At 40.8% G+C, this 19,185-nt stretch overlaps 1 protein-coding gene across 1 annotated transcript in view; it reads right to left on the reverse strand.

The window, feature by feature from the left end:
* Nucleotides 1-590: 590 nt before the first annotated feature.
* itgb4 (integrin, beta 4) overlaps nucleotides 591-19,185 on the reverse strand; it is a 93,597-nt gene continuing 75,002 nt past the window's right edge. Inside the window, exons 31-36 of the mRNA XM_048611152.1 lie at nucleotides 15,019-15,165; nucleotides 13,537-13,725; nucleotides 8,185-8,340; nucleotides 3,883-4,047; nucleotides 3,174-3,290; nucleotides 591-2,672 (exon numbers count right to left, since the gene is read on the reverse strand). Of these exons, the coding sequence (XP_048467109.1) occupies nucleotides 2,548-2,672; nucleotides 3,174-3,290; nucleotides 3,883-4,047; nucleotides 8,185-8,340; nucleotides 13,537-13,725; nucleotides 15,019-15,165 (899 nt within the window). The 3' untranslated portion in view covers nucleotides 591-2,547. The remainder of the gene's footprint in view (nucleotides 2,673-3,173; nucleotides 3,291-3,882; nucleotides 4,048-8,184; nucleotides 8,341-13,536; nucleotides 13,726-15,018; nucleotides 15,166-19,185) is intronic.

A 19,185-nucleotide genomic window follows, 5' to 3' on the forward strand; every position in this document is an offset into this window, starting at 1 on the left:
TAAATCTCTTCCCTTTTGTTATGCTCCTTAATGTCTACCTCTTTGACTAAGCATTTAATCTTCTGCTCTAATATCACCGTATGTGGCTTAGTGTCAGACTTTGTTGATAACACTCCTATGAACTATTTTGATGTAAAGTCAAATTGTGTTGTTTATCTTGACTGCTGATCTTATGTTGGTTGCTGTGTTATGTGCTAAAGTGTTATATAAATACACGTCCTTCAGTTCTTTTAGGCAAATAAATCAAGGGATTATGGGACTAAATTCAGATGATGGAATTTAGGTGTGGACCAATTGTGATCTGAACGAATGGCAGAGCTAACACACAGGGCTGCATTCTCATAGAATCTTCTGTTCCTGAGCTAATTTGTATTTAAAAATGCGCACTTGGTGAGTTTTGAGATCCGAGAAAGTGCATATTTTCCATTTTGAAAGTGTTCCACGGTACATGAAAAGTTTTGCCACTGGTATTCTGGTTGGGTCTGTTGGACTGATATGGTATGGTTTTAAAACAAAAATTATGTGCTGTGGAAAAAGCCAATGGTCAATGTGAAGAAAGACAATATTGGGACAAAGAGAGTCAAGGCCCGTTTACATGGTTACAAGTGCAGAAGAAGCATTTTATTACAAGTACAAAAACCTGAAGCAGTGTTTACAGAGTGGGATCCACTAGGTAAGCCACATGCATAACAATCTGAGGCCATTTCCATTCCAGATACCGCTGCTCCTCAATTCCTATTGAATTTTGTGTCACATCTGTTCTGACTTTGCTACCTCTTGGTGTCCCAGTGGTGGCTGGCACCTAGGAGGTACTTAGACCCAACTGTGCAGTCTTCTGCCTGATCCTGACCTCGCTCAGTGCAAGGGATAACTATCTGTGACAGGATCCATGGCTGATTTCTGCTTGTTCCCACTGTAGGTTGTAATTCCCAATGTGTAGCTGCTTGGCTGAGATTAGGCTGGGAATTATACCTGGATTGGTTAGGCTCTGTACAACACAACCTTCACAAAATTAATCTTTGTTGAAAGCAGGCAATAGAAATCTTTAGCTGCAATGTGGAAACCAAATCTATGGCATTTGGCTAGCATACCGAAATTCCAAAAATACAACCCAGTAAAATTACAATATAAGTACATACTTAGTATCTAAAATGTAAGCTTTTTAGGAGATACAATAGCACTTTGGTTGCCCAGTATAAAAAATTGCCGAGTAGTTGGGAGGCAGTGTAGTAGATTTGGTAGGTTTCTATCCAATATGGAGGATAAAAGAAGTACATGTTGCAGTTCAGCACCTGTGTAGACAGGTGAGATACCTAAATAAGAGGAGGTATCTGGCTTTTGGAGTCAAGAAGCTGAATCTCCATGTATGCAGCACATTCTGTGGAATTCACCACCACAGAAAGCAGTCGAGGCCAAAACATATGGTTTGGAGAAGGAATTCGTTATAGCACTTACAGGTAAAGGGATCAAAGAATTTAAAGGAAAAGCAGGAATGGCTATTGAGATGGATGATCCATGAACATAATGAACGGTGGAGCAGGCTTGAAGGGCCAAAGGGCCTACTCATGCTCTAATTTTCTATGTTTCTCTTTATACATTTCTTAAATCCAACATTTACTAGCTCTCAGTGAATCCAATTGTGTCGGACAAACGTCTCCACGGTAATGGGATGTCTCTGCCAAATGGGACAATTTCAGTCATCCTGGTTAACAATTCTGTGAGTTATGGGGTCTTTTATACTAGTGGGAATTCAGCATCTGAAATGTGAGAGTCAACAATGCTTGACAGGATTAAGTCATTAAAATGAAAACAGCAGGGAAACAATACAGAGCAGGTTGAGGTGGTGATGGGGATGTGGAAAGGTGACACTTAAGTAAGAAAGACTGAGCTAAACCCAGAGAACACAAGAAATTACACCTGTCGATCAATGTTACTGTAAAACATGCAGATTCTAGATAATTGCTCTCACACCCACAGAGCAAAATTACTTCTCACAACTTGAATCAAATATGCTTTGAAAGTTATTTATACATTCTACATGGAGTAGTTGCTTATATCTGAATGTAAAAATAAATACAATGAATGTATGGAAATAATGTGACCCCAAGTGGAGGTTTCTGTTGGTGATAACAAGCACCAAGCAATGCAGAAAGAGTGAAGAAAGCACATAAGAATCTTCTGTGTCCTTGTCTGCTTCATGGGAGGCCTGGATTCAAGGTAATTGGATTGAAAGGAAAGTAAAATTTAGAGGCACTTGGAAATTTGGACAGATTTTAGGATATGGTGAATGCAGAGTCTTTCATGATCAAAGCTCAACACCAACAAACTAGAAAACGTTACAGCAATATGTAACAATGCCAATTGACCAAGCCTAATGAACAAATGGAAGCAAACATCCATCACAACTGTCCAGCAGGTCTCTTTTAACTTGGGTGCTGACAAGCTTAGAGATCAGGGCATCAGAGATTACTCATTGGTATAGTTCAACGTAAAGAATCTGCAGCCGTCTGTACAAAGAGCAGGACTTTGCAGAAGCTAGTCCATGGATCAAGCCTCGTAGAACTTCCTTTCCATCTGTTTGGTGACTGTTCCACTCGTCATCATTGTTCGAGTGATCTGTTGAGTGATTGATGTCGCACCTTCCATTCGTTGTGTTGTAACGGTCATTCCCTCTGGAACCAAACCACTTAATTAGAGCTTCATAGCAAAGCTGGTGACCCAAATATTCAATAACAGCAGTAGCTGAGCCAGAAGAGTGTGTAGTACATCGGACAGAATAGCACACTCAGCTTGGTATCATTCCCAGCGAGGGAGAATCTCTGCCTTGGTGCCACTCCCAGGGAGGTACAATCCTGGCTCGGTACCATTCCTGGCAGGGTACAACCCCTAGCTTGGTGCCACTCCAAGCTGGATACAAACCTGGCTCAGTAGCATTCCTGGCAGGGTACAACCCCTTGCTTGGTACCATTCCCAACTCAGTTCCACTCTGATTGGGTATAACCCTTAGTTCAGTACCACTCCCATCTCAGTACTAGGCTGAGAACTACAGCAGATGAAGTATTGCTGCCAGAGACTGGGTACTGCAGCAGACAGAGTGCTTTTATTCATAGGCCAGTATAGGGTTTGGTTTTGAAAATGCTGGGGTAAATACAGTAAACGCTGTCAAGACGTACCTGAGAACATGGGGTCGATGGTGGACTGCAGTAGTCCGGTCTGCGTGCTCATATTCCCAGGTACCATGTATCCCTCATGCCTCATTACCATCTGTTTATTGTAGTCAGTAAAGTTTGCTACAATATAAAGATCAAAACATAGCTGTTACAACTTGGAACAAGACCACTGCAATCCATCAATATCCTTCATATCCACTCCACAAATCACTATCATATATAAAGGAAAATTCTCAACTGATCCGTCTATTCTTTCTTACCAGGTTCCATCTCATCATATCCCTCAACTTCTCCAATTACTCTTGACAATGCAAAAACTGCCTACCACATTGTTCTCCACTGATAGTTTCAATGTTCTTTGGTGAAATAGTTTTCCCCATTTTACAACCTAATTTTAAATGTTACCATTACAGGTTCATTACTATCAAGAATTAGAACACTGCATGGTCCATTTCCCATCGTAGCCATTTGTATAAATGAAAGAAGATAGGCAGGCAAGAATGAAGTTAGAAAGGAAGGTAGGTCGGTAGATGGCTGGGTCAATCAATTGACCAATCACCAGTCAAATCAGTTGGCTGCACAAGGGCTCAACTGTTTAAGACAGTGATTAACATACTTAGACACACCTGGAATATTTCAGTGTATAAGATACAGTAATATATGATCTGTTCATTATTAATGACTGATTCTTTCTTACTGAGTTGGCTCCTACCTCCATCTTGTGACTCAATGGTAATGATGCCTTCACGCTCTGGACCATAACCTTGGGTTGTCTTTGCTTGAACTTTGAACTTATATGGAACATTTTCACTGAGGTGAGGTACCATCAGTGTCATCTCTGCATCATCACCCTCCACTTGATAAGTCTTGATTTCACCTACAAAAGGAATTGAGATACAGTGTGAACAAAGTTGAATGAGGCATTTTTGTTGACCACAGTGTTAACTGATACCTACAGCATCATACTGGGGAATAGGACGGTGTGTCAAAAGAGAATGATATCCACAGAACCACACTGGATATTATAGAGAGAGTGATACGAACAGGAAAAGATTTTAATAGATGTCACCTTATAATAAGGATTAGAAAATGGTGGGAGGCAGAGTGGAGGAATGAAGAGTGCAGACTCTGACTGGCAAAGTTGTATTTCCCCAGGGATTTGTGTGTCAGCTCTCCACCATATTTATTAATGATTTGGATGAAGGAATAGATATTTATATATTTGTTTGCTCACAGTGTTAAGGTAGGTTCAACAGCATGTTGTGTAGCTGAGAGCAGAACATCATAAAGGATACAGGCAGATTAAATGAGTGGGCAAAACTATGGCAGACAGAGTTCGTGGTGAGAAATTGTGAGGTCATCTAATTTGTATCCTAGAAATACAGACTGGAATATTTTCTGAATGGCAAGATAATGGACAAAGAAAGAACAGAGATGTTCAAGGGTTTTGTGTTCATAAGTGACTAAAAGCTAATGGACAGGTACAAAACCAATCCCAAAGGCTAATGAAATGCAAAATTAACCAGAGAGAGCTGGGGCAAGGAAAAGGAGGTTGTGCTTTAGTTTTACACCCCAACCTGAAGTAGTGCATTCACCCTTCTGGTACCTTCACCTCAGGAATAATTTACTTGCTTTGAGGGGACATACATAAACTCCCTAAAATTATACCAGAGCACTAAAGCATGAAGACAATTTACTTAAAATTGATTTGTATACTCCCAGGAATTTAAAATGTTGAGAGATAAACAAATAGAAGTGTTTAAAGGCATTCAATAGGGCAGGACACGAGAAACAATTTCCTCTGTTGTGAGACTCCTGAACGAGAGGCTTTATCTTTAAATTAGAATTAGACCATTAGAAATAAAACCATGAAGCACGTCTTCACACAATCAAAATATTGGACTCCTGGAACTCACTGTCCCAAAGGAGTGTCAGTGCTTGGAGGAGTGAGAGCTTTTGTTGAGCTAAGTATTGGAGCAAAGGCAGTTGATGGAGTCAAGATATAGCTCAGCCATGACCGAATAAAATGCTGGAACAGATGTGATGAGATGACTCACATCCTACCTTTGCTACGTGGAACTTCCATCCTATTAGTCAAATCAGTATCAAGCTGCTGAACCCGACTGCAGTTGAGATTAGAGGCATATTGGACATATGACTGTCCAAGTCCTCCACTACTGATGCCATTGATGGTGGCAAGATCAGGGAAGGGCATTTCATTTTAATGGCACAGGCAGATGCTTGTGCCCTGAGGTTGTGAATTGTGCCCCATCTGGAAAAATTGTTTGAATGATCCCAGCAGCCCCATATTAGAAGGTAACTGTGTTTAAGTGTAATTATAAAAAAGCAACTTAATTCCTTTTTTTTGGGGTGTCCTTGACACAATCCCAGCTCGGATTCTACTTCTATCAACCAGTGATCTGCTCGCACCAAGTATTTTCCTGCCAACGATGGCCAGGGGAGCTGATATCACAGGAGCCCTTCACATTGGGAGGACCTGTCCTTCCCAATTTATTCCAATGGTATTGCTAGAGGTGGCAAAATGTCATCATTAACAGACCCTCAGGAACCCTCCCACCTTTATGCTGGATACAATTGGACTGGCCTAATTTCCAGACTATATGACCATAAGGTCTAGGAGCAGAAATTAGGCCATTCGGCCCATTGAGTCTGCTCCGCCATTCAATCATGGCTGATAAGTTTCTTAAGCCCATTCTCCCGCGTTTCCCCCTTGACAATCAAGAACCTATCTAGCTCTGTCTTAAATATACTCAATGACCTGGTCTCCACAGCTTTCTGTGGCAAGGAATTCCATAGATTCACTATTCTTGGGCTGAAGAAGTTTCTCCTTATCTCTGTTTTGAAGAGTCTTCCCCTTACTCTAAGGCTTTGCCCTCGGGTCCTAGTCTCTCTTGCCAATGGAAAAATCTCCCAATGTCCCCTCTGTCCAGACCGTTCAGTATTTTCTAAGTTTCAATTAGATCCCCCCTCAACTTTCTAAACTCTATCGCATATAGACCCAGAGTCCTCAAACACTCCTCACATGTTAAGCCTTTCATTCTCAAGGGATCATTCTCATAACCTCCTGTGGACCCTCTCCAGGGCTAGTACATCCTTCCTGAGGTACGGGGCCCAAAATTGCTCGCAAACCTCTAAATGCGGTCTGACCAGAGCTTTTATAAAGCCTCATAAGTACATGCCTTCTTTTATATTCTACTCCTCTCAAATTTGCCTTCCTAGCTACTGACTCAACCTACAAGCTCACCTTAAGAGAATCCTGGACTAGGATTTGCAAGTCCCTTTACACTTCAAATTTCTGAATTTTCTCCCCATTTAGAATAAGGTGGACAGGAAGAAGGTGGACAGGCAACACTACAGCCATTGAAGCACAGATAAAAGGTAAGACCATTGACAACCCTGTGGGAATGCACTGATGTGCTTCAGCCTTTGATGAAGCAAACTTGTTCAATATAGTATGTGTCCATATTAGCTGAGACTAGCAGGAGATTGAACTTGGAAGCCTTTTATACCAGCATCATCTCTTACCGCCTACTTGACAGACCTTCAGGTTCAGGTCAAAGCATCTGCTTCTCAACACAGCTACAAAAGACACTATAGAAACACCCCAAAAAACTTAGTTTGCAATGAATTGCGGTCACTGTTAATATTTGAGTAAGTAGAATAACTCATTATTTGTTAATAAAGTCCAACAGACCAGTTGAGCATTGGACACTGGAACTCCCTGCTTTACACTGAATGGTGCTACAGGATTTTATTTTTCTGTATATTTTTGAGTGTATGCCGAAATGGGAACAGAACTGTTTAAAAACAACAAGGACTACTGAAGGATTACTACAGTTTTTTACAGCAAGTAACCTGACACTAATTGTAAGTACAGTCCGTTCTGATATAACGTGATAGTTCCATTCTTGTGCGATATCACATTATAAGAAAATCGTGTAATAGCCGTGCCATTTGAACTAATGGGGCCAGAATCACGTTAAAGCCAATACAGGTAAGGAAAGTTTGCATTCTACAAAATGTGGTCTAAATTCTTCAATCGCATTAAAGCCAATTCATGTTGAAGAAACACGCGTTATAGCAGAACCGACTGTACTGTTTATACATGGTTCAAGCAGCAGTGGGCAGTGAGTTTGAGTGTGTGTTTGTGCTTGTGCACGTCAGAGTGAGAGATGGCAAAGGCCTTGCACTTGCCAACAACTATGTGATCGGTTCCTAGAAAGTGGAACAGCTTGCGCTGTTAATAACTTAGTGAAAAACCATCAGATCTCCGCAGGCGCTGTTCTCTGCAATAAAAATCACTTTAAGCCCAAGAAAACCACTTTATTTTTCTTTCAGCAATTACTGTAAGCTATTGATTAATAAGTCAGATACCTTTCATGAGTGTGAGCCAGTCACCCAATACTGAACCACTGAACTATTTTTCCAGTTTTCCTCTTTGCCCATGACACCAAAGTTTCTTTTTCTGTCTATTGGTTTCTGTGTCTGTGGATGGGGGATGTTTATGAGGGGAGGTGTAGATTTTTAACCAATAGAGTTATACGCTGACTGTTCAAAATTATTTACTTTATGGCTGGAGTATTTAATAAATAGTGTAATAAATAAATGTAATAAAGTGACTTTTGTTAAGCACATAAACCTAATCTGCGCTTTCTGTCAACTTGGGTCAGAAAGACAGGTAAATTGGGTAATTCTGTGTACTTCTCAAAATCTTTAAATTTTGTGATGATTCCAGGAATAATGATGCTTAATATTCAGTGTGCTACCTCAATGAATTGCAACAACATTCAGCTCTGAAGACAGGCAGGGCTTAATTTTAATTTATGATCTGAACATGGCACTTCTGATAGTGCTACACCCTCATAGTGTCATCTTGGACAGGGTGCTGAAATCTTGAGATTGCAACCTTACGGACTCAGAGGTGAGGATGCTGCCAGTTAGCTGAATAAGTAACTTGCTGTGGGGAGAAACAGGTGATTGTTTTGGTGCTTACCTTGTCCATCCAGTGGTTCACAAGTCACAAGGTAGCCCATGATGTCTCCATTTGGTTTGCGGGGTTTCTCCCAGCTTAGTTTGAGCAGTTCAGAGTTAATGGCTGTAAAGACCAGGGGTCCTGGAGCACTTGGTGTACTCAGTGTGAAAGGAGAGCCTGTGGAACAAAGGACAGGGATTTAGGATGTTTTCAATTCCTCCAACATTGCGGGATTGTACTCATCATCCAATCAGCAATAATTATTAACAACTACCGCATCAAAATCGAGACTGTTCACGCAAGGCCCCCAACTCTTTGAACGCAGAATGAAATGCAGTCACACAGGCCTGCTTGATCCCTGGTTCAAAGAGTTGAACATCCTGAGTCATGTTACCTCAGCAAGGTTGGACAGCACAGCCATTACAGATGTAATCTGCTCTCCTCAGTTACAACCCAGGCCAGAATTCTCTTTCTTAACCTCTGTGCAATAACTCTCTTTGCCTGAAGCATGGGCAGTTAATGATTGATGACAGGATCAGATTTGTCTCCAGCACCACCTTATTTTTAATTTTTTGTAATTATCTCAATTAATTGGGTTATAGGTCATTCCCTTCACTTACTATTCAACCGTTGATACTTTACTCACACTGACACTTTTGATCACCTGCAGAGACTTGTTATTTAATCTTGTTGACACTGCACTCACACCATTTATATGATTTTTTGGGCTCTCTACCCATTGATCTCTCTGCCTATAGATTCTGTGCCTGCATGCTTTTTTTCACCTGACGAAGGGGCAGCACTCCAAAAGCTTATGATTGCAAATAAACCTGGAGGACTATAACTTGGTGTTGTGTGACTTTTGACCAGGATCTGATTCAGCTGTGAAACAGACTGCCAGTTCTCACCAGTTAGGCTTAAACTTCATTTAGACAGCAGTGACTGTGCAACTTGACCTGAGCAAGGAATTGGTGCCTTCAGGAGAGAAAAATCAGATGGAGATGAAAGAGATTTTTACATTGTCCCCTGCCTAACCGATTAATGGAACCTCAAACTATAAGCAGGAATGAGGATTTCCATTTAGAAAATGCCTTTCAAAGTGTTTTTTTTCCTTTTTATTCATTCAGGTCATGTGGGCACCATGGGTGGGTTGGTATTTATTGCCCTTCCCTAATTCATAGAATCTTCTACAGTGTAGAAGCAGGCCATTCAGCCCATCAAGTTCACACTGATCCTCTGAAGAGCATCCCACCTAGACCCACCCCATCCCTGTAACTCTGCATTTCACATTGCTAATCCAGCTAGCCTGCACATCCCTGGATGCTGTGGGCAATTTACCATGGCCAGTTCACATAACCTGAACTTCTTTGGACTGTGGGAGGAAACCAGAGCACCTGAAGGAAATCCACACAGACACAGGGAGAATGTGCAAACTTCACACAGACAGTTGCCCGAGGGTGCAATTGAACCCGGGTCCCTGGCGCTGTAAGACAGCAGGGCTGCTGTGCTGTCCAAGATGCCTATACAAAGGTGGTGGTGAGCTGCCTTCTTGAACTGCTGCAATCCATGTGCTGTAGTTAAATGCACTATGCCATTAGGAAATTGACCCAGTGATACTGAAGGAACAGCGTTATATTTCCAAGTCAGGATGATGAGTAGTTTGGAGGGGAACTTGCAAGTGGTGGTTGCCATATATGTGCTGCACTTGTTGGAAGTTGTTTTGGGTTTCGAATGTTCTGTCTTAGCAGCCTTGGTGAATTTCTGCAGTGTATCTTGTAGCTAATGCACATGCTGCTACTGAGCGTCGGTGGTGGAGGGTGTGGATCCTTGTGCGTATAGTGCCAATCAAGCAGGCTCCTTTGTCCTGGATGGTATCAGCCTTTGAATGTGATTGGACCTGCACTCATCCAGGCAAGTAGGGAATATTCCATCACACTCCCGCTTGTGCCATGGAGATGGTGCACAGGAGGTGAGATTTCCTAGCCTCTGAATTTCTCTCACAACTACAGTATTTATATGGTGAGTTCAGTTGAACTTCTGGTCAATGCATGTTGATAGCTTTCAGTAATGGTAATGCCAATGGATGTCAAGGGATGATGGTTAAATTCTCTCTTGTTAGACATAGTTAACACCTAATTTTGTGTGGCCCAAATGTCACTTGCTGCTTTTTAGCCGAAAACTTACCATGAACGGTCATCGAATCAAAGAACGCTGAAACAGACTCTTTGGCCCATCATGTCTACACCAACTAACAAACACCAAACAATATTAATCTCATTTACTTTCACTTGGTCCATAGGCTACTGTGCCCTGGCATTTTAAGTAACAAATTGCTTCCTAAATGTTGTGAGAGTATCTACATCAATCATCCTATCAAGAATTTCCTCAGATCTTCTCTAAACCACTTACTCCTCAATTTAAACTTATATCCTCAGGCCTTTGACACTTCTGCCTTTGGAAAAAGATTCTCATTATCTGTCCTGTCTTTGGCACTCATAACTTTATACACCTCAATCAGATTCCTCCCCCACCCCAACCCCTCAACCTCCTCTGCTCCAAGGAAAACAAACCCAGCCTATCCAGTCTCTCCTCATAACTGAGATTTCCATCTCAAGCAACATCCTGGTGAATCTCCTTTACCCTCTCCAGTACAAACATATCTTTCCCATAGTGACCAGAACTGCACATATTATTGCGTTTGTGGCCTAATCAATGAACATTGTGCAATTATCAGTGTACATCCCCACTTCTGACCTTATAATGGAAGGAAGGTGATGAAGCAGCTGAAGATGGTTGGACCTAGGACTTGAACCAGCAGAGAGCTTTTCCACTGATTCCCATTGACTGTAGTTTTGCTAGGGCTCCTTGATGCAACACTTAGTAGAATGCAGTCTTATGTCAAGGGCTGTCACTCTCAACTCATTTCTGGAATTCAGCCCATTGTCCATATTTGAACCAAGACTGTAATGAGGTCAGGAGCTGAGTGGCCCTTGTGGAACCCAACTGAGCATCTTTCATGGTTCTTGGACAGGGTTTGGATCAACTAGACATTAAACAATGAGTTTGACAGATTTGTATTTATTGTGATGATGCTGTCACTTTAAAAAGGTCATTTTGTTCTGAGTTTTTTGAAGAGAGTTTGTAAAGGCAGAGGTGTCAAAGTGGCTATGGAATTTGGCCTAAATCAATAGTTTAAGAGACTTTTTTTAGGTTTTGCTTGAAACAGTTTAACATTAGAAAGGGAGTGGCCAGTTCTCCCAGATCAGGCTTTCTAATTTTTTAGTTGTAGCAGTGAGAAGCTGTTTGGGTCCTAGAAGAGTTGAAGCTTCAGTAAATGATTCCTAACTCTGACTTTCTCTGAAATCTCTCTTGATGTTGAATGGCATGTAAGAATCTGTGTCTGAATTTACCTTTTTGCCAAAGGGTGTGTTTATGGGATGTTACTATATTGGAACAGTTAATTAGTAGTAGGTATTGTATCTATTATTCGGTTAAGTTTTCCAGTAGTTAAGTTATTCTAAATTCCTCTTTCTTTTGTTTGTATTTTAACTATAGTGTTTAAATAAATTGTTTTGCTTAATGTCGAGTGGATTGAGCAGTTGCTTCACATGTGGAACAGCCACTTGACATTTACCTTTAAAATGAAAAAAAGTTAGGGTCTAGGCTACCTTCTTAAAATATTTTGAGGGTTCTGATCTGGTCCATAACATTATACAGCACCTTTCCTAACCTCAGAATGCTTCAAAATGCCTTACAGCTAATTAAAAACAATAGAAGTGTAGTCACTGTTATAATCTCTGTGTCATAGTCAGTATGTGATTTTGACGTACGTTGTAAATTTTTCATCCTCATCCTTCTCAAGTTGTCTACAAGCCATTAACACTAATGAACAAACCATATTTTGCTAAGTATTGGTAAGACTGCAACCATTATCTTTGGTCCATGCCACAAATTCTATTCCCTGAATAGTGACTCCAGCCATCTCTCTGGCAATTGTCTGAACCTAAGCTAGACCATTCACAGCTTCGATCATTTTATATGGAGATGAGCTGTCAGCTATATATCTCCATACCTGTAACAGCATTTGATCTTGTTCTGCCTCGGCTCATCTACTGTCGAAATCCTTGACATTAGTCATTGCAGTGTTCTCATGGCCAGCTTCCCATCTTCCATCCATGAGAATCTAGAATTTGAAACTGGCAATGCGTAACTTTTGCATCAAACTGCATTCACCCATCATCTTGCGCTTGTTGGGCTGCATTGGTTCCTGGTTCTACAATACCTCAATGTGAAAATTCTCATTCCCAAATTCTACCACAGCCTTGCCTGTTTCTAATTCCATAAACTCCTCCATCCTTCCTAGCTGCTGAGATCTCTATATTTCGCCAATTCTGATATCTTACACAGAAATTGCTGGAAACTCAGAAAAAATCAGAGTTTTGGGTCCGGTTTTATCCAACTGTATCCAACTGCTCTTCTCTCTCTTTGGGCTCCATCCTATCGTTTACCCCCTACGCCATCCCCCTCCCTATTTTCTGCATATAAGCTGACGTTTTCCCAGCCACCGTTAGTTCGGAGGAAGGGTCACCAGACCCGAAACATTAACTCTGATTTTTTCTTCACAGATGCCGCTAGACCTGCTGAGTGTTTCCAGCAAATTCTGTTTTTGTTCCTGATTTACAGCATCCGCAGTTCTTTTGGTTTTTATCTGACATCTTACACTTTGGTTTAAATTTCTCCATTGTTGGTGGTGCCAGTTTTCAGCAGCTTGTGTCACATCATTCCCACTTAATTCCCATTCAAAAGCTCTCCGTTTCCCTGTGCCTTTTTCCTCCTTTAAGATGCTCTGGTCATCTGCCCTAATACCTTCCTCTGTAGAATGGTGTCAGATCTTAATGAAGCAGATTGTGACATTGTGCTATGTTACATGTGCTCTATAAGTGCAAACTTTGTTGCAGTCATATAGGAATCTGTGCACTGTAAGGTCCCACAGATAGCAAAACCGTAATTGTGTTGGTTAAGGGATAAACAAAGATAAATATCCATTAAAACAAATTTAGACTGGCTTTTCCTCAATCCTTGCTGACTTTAGACTCTTGAATTGACTCAAACTTTGTAATACAATGTAACACAATAAGTTATTTAAGAGATCACACTCCAACTAAATAGATATCCAAAATGATCACTTGGCTTTTCTCATGGAATTTACTCTTAACAGCAAAACTAACTGGGTATAGATTACAGACAATATTCCAGGTTCCCAGACTGAACTCCTTTTCCACAGTAATATTTGCAATGCTTCATTTCTCACTAGTAGCAACATACAGAATATGTCCAGAGCAAACATCTCAAGCTTTTCAGTCCACTAATTACCTGGAACTGGGCTCAGAGGGCTTAGTGGGTCCACGTTTGATTCAATGGTGATGACGCCTTCTCGCTCTGGACCCCAGCCCTTCTCACTCATAGCTTTGACCTTGAACATGTAGGAGCAGTTGGGTATAAGATCATTGATGATCATGGAGTTCTCGTCGGGATCTGAGATGTCAATTATTTTCGTCTCACCTGGAACATCATGAGACAGTGAGTAAAGTTCAACTTAATCATGTTGTGGTTAGACCAGAATCATAGTTCAATAACAATTACCACCCCTCCTTCTCATATTCTCTGTCAGTATGCATGGTACTCCTGATAGTCTTTGCCTATATATGTAAATTTCCTATCCCCTGTCTATTCCTGTTTGAACAAAATATTTTGTCCTTCATGGATCTCTTCTTGCCAAGCTCGGATCTAAACGAAAAAGGAGCAGAATTAGACCATTTGGCTCCTCATTCCTACCATTCCTACCGACATAATAACTAGGAGCAGGAGTAAGCAATTCAGCCCCACGATACCGCTTCGCTATTTGATATGATCATAGCTGATCTCATCTTGGCCTCAGTTTCATTTTTCTGCCTGCTTCCCATAACCCTTTAATCCATTACTAATTAAAAATCTGTCTGTCTCCTCCTTAAATTTAATCAGTGTTCTGGGGTCCACCACGCTCTGGGGTAATAAATTCCGCAGATTCACAGCTCTTTGAAAGAATTAATTCCTCATCTCTGTTTTAAATTTTCCATCCCTTATACCCAATAAAATCATGAATGATATCTTTGCATTTTGAGTTCCACATTCTCATCTGCCCTGATAACCCTCGATTCCCCTGCCTAAAAATATTCCGTGACCCCTGGCACTCCCACCTTCCAAGGTAGAGAGTTCCAAAATCACACAATCCTCTGAGAGAGTTAACTTTATCTCTGTCTTAAAAGCGTGACCTCGAATTTTCAAAGAGTGGCCCCTAGTTCTGCACTCACCTACAACATTCTTTCCACATCTAACTTGTCAAGACCAATCAGGGTCTATACCAGTTCACCTCAGTTCTCTCTGCCCTAAATGCATGGCCCTAGGAGCAGAGGGCATCATTCCATGCCTTTGTCTCTGGATAGATGTTAGTCTCTTTGTGTATGTTTATATGTCTCTTTGTGAATGCTTTCCCTTCTGTGCATATATTTGCCTGTCTCTTCCAATGTACCAATCAATCTGAAACACAAGCAGAAAAGAAACAGCAAGCCTGGCAATGTTGGTGAAGGAAGAGACACAGCTAACATTTGTTCAACAGTCACTAATTGCTTACATCTAATTTTCTACAAACATATTGGATTATTTTACATTTCTAATCTGTGATGTTCTCAACTGGTGAAGCTCTAGGCTACCCATCAAACTGTGGTGGGAACAAATTCAGACATTGATGAGTACTGGTGAGACCTGGAACTCCCAGTGACAGCTGTGGTTCGTGAAATGTGGAGAGACAGCACTGACCTCCCAGAAGAGGCTGGTACGTGACCCGATAACCCATGACCTTCCGGTCACATTGAGGTTTCTGCCAGCTGACTTTCAATGAGGTTGCTCCGAGGGCAGAGAACACAAGGCGAGTCGGAGTATCTGGGATCCCAGGAGATCGGCTTTCTGGGGAGGAAAACAGGAATCAATTGAGTAAGCCTTGGATCAATTGAAGATTAAAACACAGGCTAAATTTCTTCACAGGTAACAACACCCTTTCCTGGGCTTTGTCTAATGTCCTATAAGATATAGCCAGCTAACTGATGCCAAATGTACTGGAACTTCAATGTTGGCAAAATTGACATTACATTAGCAGATTGGGGTGGGTCTATTTACAATTCCTGCATTTTTCTCTACCGATCAAACTGTCAAGCAGGCAACACTGTGCCTAATGTCATCCAAAATCTTTTCCATTTTCACAGGGCGTCGCGGTTGATGCTGGAAATCTGGCATCAGCGTGGCAGGTAGGGTGTTTGTTTATGAGGTTTGTAAGATTACGATATTTTAGGTAGTAATTTTGAATTGAGGATATGTGAAGGGCATGTTGTATCTTCTGCAATAACTTGTGCAGTTTGTGAGAAAAAGATTTAGATTGTTTTATTGGGGAGAAGGTGTGACAAATTTACACTTAAAGACAATGGCAACAATCTCTGAGTTTACCATGTGCAGACCCTGAGTCTCCCAAACTGCCAGAAGGGTATTGTAGATATTGGGATCTAAATAGTTGTGCTGTAGACTGTTCTAAAATGAAAAATTATTGCTTTTCCCATTTCTATTGGGAATGCCATAAGAGTAGGAGTGAAAGTAGATCATTTAGCACATCAGGTCTGCTCTGCTATTCAATGAGATTTTAAGCTGATCTGCTAATCTTCGACTCCATTTTTCTGAAATATACATCCTCTGTCTTAAATGGGTGATCTCTTACTTTGAGATTATGCCCTCTGGTCCTCAACTTTCCCACAAAGGGAAACAACCTCTTATAAAGACCTTGTCTTTTTAGTTATCTATATTTTAAATTGTGTACTGAAATTGGAAAAGAACTGTTTTAAAATGAAGGACTACTGGAATTTTTGAAAGCAAATAACCTGGATAGTTATTATAAATGTTGTTTATACACCTGCTTATTCAAGCAGTAATTGAAGTATAGTTTGCAGATGAGCTGGAGCTGAGGGATGTGAACAAGATAAAAAGAAATCATTAGACTGCCATAGCTCAGGAGTTCTCTGTTTTCTGCAGTAAAACCCACTGTAAGCCTGAAGAAAACTAACTTATTCTTCCTTTAACAGTTGGTGTAAATTGTGACTTTAAATTGGTTAAGTCAGAGATCTTTTACAAGTGTGAACCAACCTCTTGCAAACCAACCTCTTGCAAACCAGTGCAAGCATCCAGAGAAGAGAGATTGAGAAGCAGAGTTTTGACCAACACAAGGATGATCTGAGCAGATTCCTTGAGCAAAGACTACTGAACTGCTTCCCAGTTTTTTCCTTCATCTATAACACCCATGTTGTTTTCCTGTCTGTATGTGTAAGAGGGAAGTTGTTTGAGGGGGGTGGGGTTAGAGTTTTTAACTAGTAGAGTTATTTGATGGTTCATAATTATTTATCTATGGCTAGAGTCTGTTTATTTGTAGTAAGTAGAAAATGTTAATAAAATGATAAGTGAATAAAGTCCTTAAAATGACTGTCAGTCTACAGAGAGTGCAATGGGTGGTAGATATACAAGGGGAATGACACTTCATGCAGCTTAATGATAAGTTGCCTTCAGAACTTACAATGAAGAGTCACCAGACTCAAAATGTTAACTCTGCTTTCTCAGTTATGAAGAGAGATTGGACAGACTGAGGTTGTCTTCCTTGGAGAGGAGGAGATTGAGAAGGGACATGATTGACATGTATAAAATTATGAGGGCATAGAGAGGGTTAACAGGAAGAAACTTTCCCCTTGGCGGAGAGATCAATGACATAGTTTTAAGGCAAGGGGCAGGAAGATTAGAGGGGATGTGAGGAAAGTGCTTTCACTCAGAGGATGGTTGAGAATCTGGAACTCACTGCCTGTAAGCATGGTAGAGACAGAAATTCTATATTCCCTCCTCAGCACCTTGCCCTTTTCTCTTCCTATGTTGTTAGTTCCAATGTGTACAACGACCTCCTGCTGGTCCCTCTCCCCTTTGAGAATATTCTGCACCCTCTCCGAGACATCCTTTACCCTGGCACCAGGGAGGCAACACATCATTCTGGTATCTCGTTGTTGGCCACAGAAACATCTGTCTGTGATTTGATTTGAGAGTCTCTTGTCAGAATCGATTGCATGGAACCTGATGTACCCCTTGCTCTAGTAGAGCCATTCTTAGTACTAGAAACTTGGCTGTCAGTGCTACATTCCCCTGAGATCCATCACCTCCTATATTTTCCAAAGCAGCATACTTGTTTGAGATGGAGATAGCCACAGGAGACTCCTGCACTACCTGCCTATCTCTCCTACTTTTCCTAGAGGTAACCCACCTACCTGACTGTTTCTGCAGTTTTTCTACCTTCCTGAAACTGCCATCCATCATACCCCCTTGCTCCCTGTAAATTCCTCATTGCCCCTAACTGCTACTGCAGCATATCCATGTTATCTGATAGGGTTCATAACCAAACACACTTCCTGCAGACATAATCATCAGTAACACGGAAATTCTGCCTAATCTCCCACATCAGACAGGAAGAGCACATCACTAAAGGTCATCTTTGCACCTTAACAATCCACAGACACAGAAACCGACAGTCTTGCTGCTCTAAAAAGCACTGCCCTAGGGTAACTTGGTACCTATGTTTTATATTTTAAAAGAACAGTCTAGTCTAGAGACAGATCTCAATAAACACATAAAAAACTACCCTATTCACGATTATAGATTTACAAACAAATAGAATATGATTAGACTTAAAGTACTTAGATGTTCCCCTGCTGTGAGGAGTTTCCGATAATGAGTTTCTCCAAGGTAGACCGTGAATTTTGCTGTTTGTATATTTTTCTTAGAGCTAACTCAGATGTCCAGAGATACTTGAAACTAACAGCATAGGCAGTCAGCCGTGAAAGGTCACTGCCTGGTCAGCGGCTGTGAAAGGTCACTGCCTGGTCAGACAGCTGTGCAGGTTCACTGATCTTTTCTTTCGCCTCCCACATCGTCCCTGCTCCCTCTCTTGTTTTGAAGTATCTTGTTTTGATCTTTTTCCAAAGTTCCAAAATAGTGCAACAGCTTATAAAACAGTAACTATTCCTCCAAGAAATTGAGGAAATCAGTTCCAACGCTGGAAATACCTCAAAAAAGGAGCAAGTCTTACAGTCATAATTTTCTCCCATCCTCCATCTTACAAGCCCAGCCTGTTCCAATCTCTCCTCAGAAGACAAATCTACTGATTTGAAGTATTAGGTTTGTAAACCTTCTCTGAACTAATTTCAACACAATTCCATCTTTTGTTTAATAAGAAGGCCAATATTGTGCTCAGTACTCCAGATGTGGTCTCACTAACTGAAGGATAACATCCTTACATGTGTATTAAATTTCCCTGACAATAAACAATGACATTCTGTTAGCTTTTCTAATTACTTGCAGTACCTGCATATTCAAGTTCTGCAATTTATGGAGAACAAATCGTTTTGCACTTTAGAGCTCTGCAATCACTCACCATTTAGACAACGTATTTTATTGTTCCTGCCAAAATGGACAATTTCACATTTTCTTCAATTTCCCACATTCTCTCCATATGCCAGATTTTTGCCCAGTTTGTAGTTTTCTTATGTTCTCTTCACAATTTAGTTTCCTGCCTATCTTGTTTCATTTGCAAATTTAGCAATCTTACCTTCATTCTCTTGTTTCCGTATCATATATATAAATTGTCTGAATATGAACCAATTTAAATCCGAAACTGAATCAGAATCTCAATATGAATCTAAATCAATCTGAAATGCAATCATTTTGAATGTGAAGCTGAATCAATCTGAATTGGAATCATTCCACGTGAATCTCAATATGAATTGGAGTCATTCCGAATGTGATCCTAAATCAATCAGAATTGGAATCATTTTGAAGTTGAATTGCAATCAGTCTGAATTAAAATCATTCCAAATGTGAACCTGAATCAATCGAAGTTGGAATCAATCTGAA

The sequence above is a fragment of the Rhincodon typus genome, chromosome 23 (assembly GCF_021869965.1).
Source record: "Rhincodon typus isolate 14 chromosome 23, sRhiTyp1.1, whole genome shotgun sequence".
In the NCBI taxonomy this organism is placed as follows: domain Eukaryota; kingdom Metazoa; phylum Chordata; class Chondrichthyes; order Orectolobiformes; family Rhincodontidae; genus Rhincodon; species Rhincodon typus.